This window comes from Halichoeres trimaculatus, unplaced genomic scaffold (genome assembly GCF_033239565.1).
Source record: "Halichoeres trimaculatus isolate MK-OKI-2021-1 unplaced genomic scaffold, fHalTri1.1 fHalTri1_scaffold_10, whole genome shotgun sequence".
Lineage (NCBI taxonomy): Eukaryota > Metazoa > Chordata > Actinopteri > Labriformes > Labridae > Halichoeres > Halichoeres trimaculatus.
In genome coordinates, this window is record NW_027437187.1 from 1,717,501 (window position 1) to 1,728,629 (window position 11,129).

The 11,129-nt window shown below is 46.7% G+C and overlaps 1 protein-coding gene across 2 annotated transcripts in view; it reads left to right on the forward strand.

Moving 5' to 3' along the window:
• The window catches only part of bcar1 (BCAR1 scaffold protein, Cas family member), an 88,686-nt gene extending 79,486 nt beyond the window's left edge, over positions 1–9,200 (forward strand). The window contains exons 4-8 of one of the 2 annotated variants that reach the window (XM_074676808.1): positions 1,002–1,097; positions 5,016–5,402; positions 5,592–6,467; positions 7,351–7,437; positions 7,775–9,199. In XM_074676808.1, the coding sequence (XP_074532909.1) occupies positions 1,002–1,097; positions 5,016–5,402; positions 5,592–6,467; positions 7,351–7,437; positions 7,775–8,323 (1,995 nt within the window). In that variant the 3' untranslated portion in view covers positions 8,324–9,199. Of the gene's footprint in view, positions 1–1,001; positions 1,098–5,015; positions 5,403–5,591; positions 6,468–7,350; positions 7,438–7,774 lie in introns of both variants that reach the window. The other variant, XM_074676810.1, reaches the window with a different exon arrangement.
• Positions 9,201–11,129: the final 1,929 nt, after the last annotated feature.

An 11,129-nucleotide genomic window follows, 5' to 3' on the forward strand; every position in this document is an offset into this window, starting at 1 on the left:
GATGAGAATAGGCGAGGAGAGGAGACAGAGGAAGAGAAGAATCAAAGGAGGAGGAGAGAAGAAGAGGAAATAGAGGGGAGAACTGGGAGAAGAGGAGAAAAAGAAGAATGAAATAGAGTGAGGTAAAAAAAAGAAAGCGTTTCAGCAAAGGTGAGGAAGGATGAGATGAAAGAGGGAAGAGGAGGAGAGAAGGAGGAAAGGAGTGAGGTGAAAAATAGGAAAGATGAAGGATGAGGAGAAAAACAGGAGGAAGATGAAGAGCTGTAATAACAGATGGAGCTGCAGGGCTTTATTTTGAAGTTCAGCAATCTGAGGAAAAAGAATGAACACACACACACACGCACACACACACACACACACACACACACACACACACACACACACACACACACACATGCACACACGCACACACGCACACAAACTAACAATTCCATGAGCTCTTCATCAAAATGTCAGCCGGGTGTGATGCGGCTCAAAGAAGAAAGCTTGGCCAGAACATGATATTACACACACACACACACACACACACACACACACACACACACACACACACACACACACACACACACACACACACACATAGCAAGATCAGGGTACAGCTGGCAGAGTACACACACAGTTTGTCTGCAGAGCACAGCAGATAAACATCGTCCATCATGATGTTTGCCTTAGAGTGTGTTAGACTATTTCAGCTCATAGATATGCAGGGACACACACACACACACACACACATTGAAAACACACTCTAACTCCAGACTCCTGACTTGCTGAGGCTTAGGCTGATGCTCCTTAGAGGATCCAGGTCCCTCTGCACACAGGAGGGTCTGCAGAGAGATGCTGGAAAGAGGAGGAGGGAGAGTAGGAGGCCTTTCAGGCTACAGCTCAGCCTCACTGGGTGAGCCTAGAGGGGGAGCACCTATTTCCCTGGGCCAGGTTACATATGTTTACATAGGCTAAATGTCATGCTGTCGCTAAAGTCTGCTTTTTTCCTCTGCACCCAGGTGTATGACACTCCTCCCATGGTAGTGAAGGGGCCCTCTAGTGGTCAGGACATATACAACACCCCAGTGAGCTCAGAGAAGAACACGCAGCAGACGGTAAATGATGGTGTTTCTTTCTTTACAGTTTCAGTGTGTATGCTCTCTGTTATTATCACAGCAGCTTTGACCTGATAATAAACAATCACACCTGAAATACATGAGCACAGCCCAGAGGAGAGTGTGCTGTGAGGAGGTGTAAATAAATTCAGTCATGTGCTATCTGTCTGTTTAACAGATGATCAGCCGGTTTCAGAGAGTGTGGCTCATCTTGTGGATCCCTGACAAACACAAGGACAAAAAAAATAAAATCTCTTTTAATTTAACCAGTTTGGTGTTCATGGTCAACAAATGAGCTGGAGAAATTAATAACAGACTTCAAAAGCAAAGATAACTAACAGAAAGGAAAGAGTTCAAAAAAAGAAGAGGGTGTCAGGATCCTGCTCTCAAGGCCCAACAAAGTACAAAAAACGCAAAAACTAAACAAGTTGAAAGGGTTTTATTGTCCCTCAGGCAAATGCAAAAACTATCATCCGTGGAACAGAAATGGTGCTGTGCTGCAGACAGACGCTCCACACCCCACGCCACTTGTGGAATTGAAAGCAAGAACTTATATAGCCTGCAGCTGGGAGACTGTCCGTGTCTGCCCAGGTGTGGCGGGAAACCGCCCAGCAGCAACCTGTGAAGACAAAATAGGGAGAGGGAGCACACAAAACAGCAGGTCCTGCTGGAGGGAGGGCTGCCACAAAAGAAAAGAGCTGCTGCAAGGAGCTGCTGCAAGGAGCTGCTGCAAGGAGCTGCTGCAAGGAGCTGCTACAACGAGCTGCTGCAAGGAGCTGCTTCAATGAGCTGTTTCAATGAGCTGCTGCAATGAGCTGCTGCAACGTTCTGCTACATGAGCTGCTGCAAGGAGCTGCTGCAAGAAGCTGCTTCAATGAGCTGCTTCAATGAGCTGCTTCAATGAGATGCTGCAATGAGCTGCTGCAACGTTCTGCTGCAACGTTCTGCTGCAACGAGCTGCTGCAAGCTGCTGCATGAGCTGCTGCAACGAGTGGTCACTTGATGGGCACTTAGCAACAAAGGACCAAAATAAAGAAAAAAACAAGACAGAACATGAAACAGATCAGACTTGGCACTGATACAACAGGTTACTTTAACTGAATAACAGTGTGTACCCACCGAAAGCATCGTAAACTTTTCGTGCGTTGATATTACATACAAAGTCAATTTAAAACCGTGAAGTGACGCTGCATCGGGGCGAGCATAGAGCGGCGTCAAGTGTCCAAGCGTTGAGCGGTGACCGTTTCCAGTGAAAAACGCTCGCTGCTCACCGCTCAATGCTTGACGCTCGAGTTGAAATAATTGAACTTTTCGAGCGAGCGAGCGTCTTGACGCGCCGGGACAGCCTATCAGCGTGGAGATCATCACCGATGGACAGGAACTCTGCAGCTGGAATGGAGCGCCTGTAGTTGGTATCCAGGCAGGAGATCCTGGCACCAACCCTGGATAGCAGGTCTTCAAACTGGGCAACAGTCAGCCTGAAGTACCACTGGAACCGGCCGTCGTCCAGACGCAGCTCCTGCAAGAGACGTTGGAACTCACCGAGCTCACACCATCTCCATAGGGTAGCATACATCCAGTACCCATGTCAGCGCCTGGCCCTCAGCTGACCTCTCGACAGCAGGTACAGAGCAGGGATTGTGGTGATCGGAGCCATGTTTGATAATGAAATGATGATGGCTGACTTTTCGTGCAACGAAGCCGCAGCGAGCGGTGAGCGTTTTTTGCATATTTGTACCAGCGTCAAAACTCAAGCGTCTAGCGTGGCGCGATTTCACTTGACGCTCGAATACATTCGCTCTCAACGCTTTCGATGGGTGTGCAACGTTATTGTTAAAATGATGGCCGTCTCACTGGGTTCACATCAAAAAACCTCACAGACTCGGCTACCTGCCACAGGTAGTCTGCTCTATTCCTGCGTTGGTAAAATGTTTAAGCTGAGGCCTGAGACCTCACTTAGACTATGAAACACTTCAAATTAAGGTCACTGTTTTTAACATTCACATTTATATGTCCATCCATCCATTTTCTATACCGCTTATCCTGTTCAGGATAAGCCTGTTCAGAGAGGCAGGGTACACCCTGGACTGGTCGCCAGCCAATCACAGGGCTGACACAGAGACAGACAGACAACCATTCACTCACACACTCACACCTACAGACAATTTAGAGTGATCAATTAACCCAATAAGCATGATTTTGGACTGTGGGAGGAAGCTGGAGTACCCAGAGAGAACCCACCCATGCACGGGGATAACATGCAAACTCCACACAGAAAGGCGCACTGGCCGAGGTGGGGATTTGAACCGGTGACCTTCTTGCTGTGCCACCCTGCAGCCCTACATTGATATATGTATTTATTTATTTTATTTTTATTTGATTTAAAGTTGCAGCCCATTTATCCTGTACATTTAATGCATACAAATAAACAAAAAGAAATTATATTGTTTGGAGTGTGAGCTCACATAATTCATGCCCCTCCCTATAGGGCACCTCAGTCTAAAAAGTCTGTACACACCCCTGAGTACCTTGTTGTAGGTATGTCATGTTGCTTTGCTCAGCAACAGATGGATTTCTGCTGAACGGAGAGTTCAGTTGGCAGAGTTACAGTGTTTTTGTTTATTTTTTCTAAATTATTTTTTGGGCTTTTCATGCCTTTAATGAGATAGAAGAGGACAGAGGATAGAGTAGGAAAAGGGGGAAAGAGTGGGGAGTGACATACAGGAAACATGCCATAAGCCTGATTCAGACCCAGGCCCTTTGCTCGAGGGCCAACCTCATAGGGCATGACCCTGACCACTAGGCCACCCGCACCCCATATCTGTACATGATTTAAAGCTAAAATATAATCTCTTTTTTTTCCCCCTGCCCTTTTAGAAAAACTGTATTTTTAGCTTCTACCTGTAACACTTTGTTTGAGCTGCTGTCTCTTTAAGGCTCCCTGCTGTTTGGAACACCCCTTCCTCTGATTGGCCCACCCCTCAATAACCAGCTACAAGAGCTTTACATGATGATGACCTCATCATTTCAGCTAGTTTGGTGAAGAGCTCATGAGGATCTCATGGGTTTTTAAAAACAAAGTGTTTTAATCAGTTCACAGACAGGTCCAGTGATACTACAACAGTAATATGTCGAGGTTTGAGAATCGCCATGTTTAAGGCCCCGTTTACATGACGCCAAAAACGGTCGATTCCGCAAACATTTCGTTGCTTTTTGGCCTTCCGTTTAGACGAGACCACGTTGCGTTTTCAGTGAAAACGCAAACTTTTGAAAACGCTCCCCAGAGTGGAAAGATCTGAATCCGCTCCTCCATCCAGCTTCGTGTAAACACAGAGTGGAGTGTCTCAGGGTGAAACGCTGACGTCACCGCATGCGCACTCGCAGTTTTAGGTGAAGGCTCCGCGCTCAGCCACATTCCCAGTTGAGCCAGTAGGTGGCGGTACTGCGCGTTATGGTTGGATTGCCGACCGTCTCACACAACAAAACGGCAGAAAAAGAAAGAACAGAAGAAGTGACTTGTCCTCCTGGAGTCGTATGAACGCGGATCGTTTTCACCCCGTCCTCATGTAAACGCGGGTGGCTTTTGAAAACGCAAAGGAAGAATCGTTGCGGGAGTCTCCGTGTAAACGGGGCCTAAAAGATGGGAAAGCAGAGTACCCCCTCTTTAAAGCCAGGTTCAACATCAGCTTTTAAAAATCACTTATCAGGAAACAGCTGAGAGTTATATAGCCAGGTGGAGGAGCTGGATCAACCAGGTGACTGACACTGTTAGCTACACAGCTACTGATGCTAACATTGCTGTTTGAAAATAAAACTGTTAATGTGAGGAAAAAATCAAGTGTATGTTTAAAGTCTCAAGGATCAGATTTGAAGCTGGATTTAAGTTTGACAAACGTTTTTGACCCTCTCTCTCCTCAGGTGTACGACTTCCCGCCGTCTGTCAGTAAAGACGTTCCTGATGCTCAGCCAATCAGAGAGGAGACCTACGACGTGCCACCTCACTTCGCCAAACTCAAACCCCCACTACCCGCCCCCTCAGGCCCCTTCCTGCACAACAACCTGAATGACGACGACGAGCCGCCCATTCCAGAGGACGTGTACGACGTCCCGCCCCCTATCCTGACTGACAAGCATTACCACGGAGACAGGGGCGGAGTCAGCCAGGCCCGGCAAGACATCTATGATATCCCAGCCAGCCTGAGGACAGGAGGGCATCACACCCAGGATGTCTATGACTTCCCCCGAGGAGGAGAGGAGAAGGGAGGAGAGAGAGGAGACCACTATGTGTACGACGTCCCCCCACAGGTAGACCTCTTAAAGGGGCGGGACTCAGTTACCTGAGATAAGACAGTTAGACAGGGACAGGTGGGAAAATACGAGCTCACTCATTTAAACTGCATTGTTCCTGTGTGTGTGTGTGTGTGTGTGTGTGTGTGTGTGTGTGTGTGTGTGTGTGTGTGTGTGTGTGTGTGTGTGTGTGTGTGTGTAATCCAGGTGGTGCGGGACCCTCAGTCCACTGGCGAGGAGCTGTCCATGTCCTTCAAGCGTCTGTCTGCCTCGAGCACAGGAAGCACGCGGAGCAACCACTCAGCGTCATCCTTAGACATGGTGCCCGTCCGCGACACCTCCTCCTCACTTCCTGCCCCTGGCTCCACCCCTGGGAAACCCCTGATCCTGGACTTGGAGCAGGCCATGGAGCGTCTGTCTCGTCTGCAGCAGGCGGTGGAGTCCAGCGTGTCCCTCATGATGTCGTTCATCACAGGAAACTGGAGGAGCCCGGCGCACCTGGAGGGGAACCTCCCGGCCATCCATCAGGCAGCTGACAGAGTGCGCTGTGCAGTGCGGGACTTCCTGGAGTTTGCCCGTGGTGCAGTGGCAAACGCAGCCCAGGCCACAGACCGCTCCCTGCAGAGTAAGCTGGGCCGTCAGGTGGGGAAGATGGAGGAGGTGTTCCAGAGTTTGATCAGGAACAGTCAGAGCTTAGACGCCATCTCCTGGTCACATGCTGCACTCACAGCGCCCCCGCCTGGAGGGGATGACTTAGACCGGCTCATCATGACAGCGAGAGGGATCCCTGACGACGCCAAGCAGCTGGCCTCATTTCTCCACGGTAACGCCTCGCTGCTCTTCAAAAGGACCAACCGGCAGCAGCAGCAGCTGCCACTTCCTCCAATCCCAGGGGAGCTGAGTGGTCACATGACAGGATCAGGAAGTGGGACCTATCAGGGAGGAGAGAAGGCGAACATTCAGTCACGGCCCCTCCCCTCTCCGCCAAAGTTTACAGCTGCAGAGGAAGAGGAGGGCGTGGACCGGCCGTACGAGACCACAGAGGAAGGCTGGATGGAGGACTACGACTATGTGCATCTACAGGTACACACACTCACACACACTCGCTGATGGTTGTGTGTTGATCTAGAATATTCTGACCCTCACAGACTCTGAGCCCCTTCACTGTCAGAGACAGGCAGATGTCACATTAGGACAAACATGAGCACAGCTGCAGAAAGCTTACAAAAATTCTTAACCTGCATTTTCAGCTTGAAGTTTTACTGAAGAACTGAACACACCACAGTGAACATAACTCTCTGACACCAGATTCCTGTTCGACACATTCAACATTTTAAACATCTCCTAATGGACCAAAAACCATAGAGAGAATATAGCGCTAGCTTGATGCTAACATATGTGGGAATTTGCATTGATATGCTAGCAGTTAGCAATGTCTCACATAAGTGTGCTTGTGTGTGGAGGTGGAAGTGCTGCTCCTCTCTCAGGTTTTACAGGTGAAACACCTCCAGACTTTAGCAGTTCAGGGGAGAAACAATGTTTCATCAGAGCTGTGTTTAGCTGTGTTTTGTCTGCCAATTGGTTCTCTCAGTGGTGATTAAAGCAAGGTGTAATTAATTTACTATTAATCCTAATTTAATTGATTCATTGGTCACTGATTTTCTCATCATCGTGGTGAGGTGTGTGCACTGTGAGCTGTGGTTGAAAATAAATATTCCACTAGAGTCCACTAGAGGGAGACAAAGACTACTTTATGAACACAGAGCTGTGTGTTAATGCTGACATGTCTCTGTTTGTGTGTGTGTGTGTGTGTGTGTGTGTGTGTGTGTGTGTGTGTGTGTGTGTGTGTGTGTGTGTGTGTATGTGTGTGTGTGTGTGTGTATGTGTGTGTGTGTGTGTGTGTGTGTGTGTGTGTGTGTGTGTGTGTGTGTGTGTGTGTGTGTGTGTGTGTGTGTTGATCTGCCAGGGTAAAGAGGAGTTTGAGAAGAACCAAAGACAGCTGCTGGAGAAAGGAAACATCATCAGACACAAGACACAACTGGAACAACAGCAGGTACCTGTGAGTGTGTGTGTGTGTGTGTGTGTGTGAGAGTGTGAAGACTCATGACACAGATGATGAAATCACTTCGGTTTTTTATTTTTTTCATGTAGAAAAAAAGAAGCTGCACACGCTCTTGTCGACGTGTTGTTTCTTATGTTGTCAGATTATCAGTTTCAAACCATAATCCCAGACCTGACTCAGATTAAATCTACAGACGCTGACTTAAAGAAGCTGGATCAGATCCACAGATTTTCATAAAGGATAAAAACAGCTGAATGTTGTTTGTCTTGTAGGATAGCAGGTGCAGCTTCGTAAGAAGAGTAAAGTTCATCCCTCTTTTTTTCTTCAGATCAAACAGTTCGAGCGGCTCGAGCAGGAAGTCAGTCGGCCAATCAACAACGACATGACGGGCTGGGTCCCGTCCCCGCACCACCCTTCAGCCCACCAGATGTCCCAGAATGGTTCCGGTAGCTCCTCCTCCTCTTCCAAACTGTGCCATGGCGACCAACAGCTCCTCCTCTTCTACCAGGAGCAGTGTGAGCAGAACGTCACCACGGTGACCAACGCCATCGACGCCTTCTTCACCTCAGTCAACTCAAACCAGCCGCCAAAGATCTTCGTGGCTCACAGCAAGTTCGTCATCCTCAGCGCCCACAAGCTGGTGTTCATTGGTGACACGCTGTCACGGCAGGCCAAGTCCCCGGAGGTGAGGGCGCGCGTCGCTCAGAGCAGCAACACGCTCTGCGAAAAACTCAAAGACATCGTGATCAGCACCAAGACGGCGGCGCTGCAGTACCCATCCCCCGGGGCGGCCCGGGAGATGACGGAGCGGGTGAGGGAGCTAGCTGGGTGCACGCAGCAGTTCAGGATGGTGCTGGGACAGCTGCTGGTCATGTAGGGGGGAGGAGGAGAGGAAGGGGGGAGGCAGTGACACAAACAAAGGAACCTGGGGCTGGGAACCCTCCTGTAAGGGGTAGAGACCCCGTTTGCCCCTGCAGCACAGGGTATGCGCCCCCCCTGGAAAGCCCCCTGGAGCCCTGTGTTGCTGCACCTGATATGTAGCATGGGAATCCCTGTGTGGCCCTGAATCTTTGGGGGGCTCTAGATGACGTCTCCCCTCCCCATCATGTGGACCACTCCTCCCTCATCGCTCCTTTTTTACTCTCCTCTAGCTAAAGGAACACTTGTCTTCAGTGGGCTGGGCCATGGGTTGTAAAATAAAGGTTGTAAATATTGAAGCTGCGGTTCAGTCAAAGACTCCCAGGACATAAATATATGGCTCTGTTTTTGGAAGAAAAGATGAAACCCTATGTGTAGTTTTTAGACCATATCAATAATTGTTATTATTATTATTATGACTATACCATATGACTATGGCTGATTCTTGTATCATTACTGTTATGGATGTGTAAATTCCAGATGAAATGTATGTATGTCGTAGAACGTTGATGCTCTTCTCAACCCCTGACAGAGAAACACTGGAGCACACCTGTCCGTCACCTCCACCTGGGGACGGACTGACAGCTCTGCTGGTCGCCACGTGGAGTGGGAGCTGTGTGTCATCACCTGTGGATGGATAAAGGGTCCACAATGATTAGAATAACTCGCCTGTACAGGTGACACTGAGGCCAAAAGACGCCCAAACACCTGTTGACAAAGGATGATCTCAGACGCCTTTCTGGAAACGATCTGTTGGCTGTTTTTTGTAAGAGGCATGTTTAGAGGAAAGGAGTGTAAAGGGTTAAACTACCAATAAATTAAACCTGATTTTCTCTGACGGTGTGGGGTTTATTTTATTATCCTGATGTGATGCAGAGTTTTTTCTTTCTTGATATGACTTTAACTCAGGACACTTGCTGTGAAATCATGCACTCTATATCATGAGCCACCCTTTGTTATGTGGTCCACAGTAACAAAGCCTCCAGTCTTTATCATATCCTGTTAGTATCATGGCTGGTGTCATTAGCCCCGTTTCCACCAAGCAGGTCAGTTTGTCTCAGTACGGCACGGATTTCCCTTACAAAAAAGAAGTTTATTTAAGTACGCTATTAGTATACTTATTTTCAAGACAGTACACTTTCAGTTTACTTTCGATGCACTTATCCCAGGTATACTTAACAAAGTAATGCGTAAGCATACTGAGATTATACTTAAAAGTATATTTAAAAGTCTAAGTATACTTAGCCTATAGTTAAAAGTATAAATAAAGTCTAAGTATACTTGGCTTTAACTGAGAAGTACAAGGAAAAGTCTGTGTATTTGGCATATACTTAACCTTTTGATCAAGACATACAAAGGGAAAGTATAGTAAGAACTCAAACTTACATGCCTAACGTTCAAGTGAATTTGGGTTGTAGCTGTGCCTATTCTATTCTGTGCTTATTCTATTCTTTTATTTTTAGGTTTGAAAACAATAAATAAAAACTCAAAGAAAACTCAGTTCACTTAAGAAGAACTTCAGAGTATACTTGTGGTGATCCTGGCTGCAGTGTGGCTGCTCTCTCCTCTCCCCCTCCCCTTCCTGAGCAGCTGCGCTGATTCCCCGGTGGCAGCACCTCACACACCTGCAGCGAGTTTGGTGATTAGGAGCACTGGCACTTAAGCTCTGCTGGAAGGATGGGCCGGCGCCAGTAGATTCCTGCTCTCTCAGTGTGCCTCAGGAGATTACTCCTGCTGCAACCGTCACAAAACTTACAGTTTAAAAATTATTAAACTAGCAGCGTATTGAATTTTTTTTTACTATATTGAGACTTGAAGTACACTTAAGAGTGCACTTTCATAAACTACAAAGTGGTTGGAAGTTTTTAAGTTGTATGCTTGCAGAATACTTGTAGTATTGTTGCAGTACCAAATAAAACTTTAATTTGACCTAGCTGTGTACTCAAAGTTCCCTACTCTTAACTTGACAACATACTTTTCGTATTCTCTAAGTATACTTTTATGAACTAAAAGTATACTACTATCATATAATTAGTGGACTTAAAGTGTACCAGCAGTACACTTCACAGTATACCTTCATAAACTGAGAAGTGTGCTAGAAGTATATAACTAGTAAATTTAAAGTATACGTGTAAGTTTCGTTGTAGTATACTTGCAGTACAAAATAAAACTTGAATACAAACTAGTAGTGTACTCAAAGTTTACTTCTTTTGACCTAAAAAAATACTAATAATAAGTGTATTAATAATATTAGTACACTTGCTGTAAAAAGTGTACTTGAAAAACACACTTTACCTTTACTTCAGTATACTTAATAAAATGAACTTGAAGTATGCTTCTTTTTTTGTAAGGGGGAAGTGACCATTCTTTCCACCAATCAACGGTCTGCAGTGTTTCTAGCTCACCCTCCTGGGTTTAGACCAGTATGTCTGGCACCCCAACAGAAGGGTCCCAAAAAGTGGGACGGTAATTTGGGGACCTATACCAGGATTTGCCAGTGGAAATACCATCAACCCTTACAAAAAAGAAGCATACTTCAAGTATGCACAGACTTTTTCTTATACTTCTCGGTTAAAGCCTAGTATATTTAGACTTTCTTCATACTTTTAGCTATAGGCTGAGTATACTTAGACTTTTAAATATACTTTTAAGTATAATCTAAGTATGTATACGCATTACTTTGTTAAGTATACCTGGGATAAGTGCATCGAAAGTAAACTGAAAGTGTACTGTCTTGAAAATAAGTTTACTAACAGCATAATAAT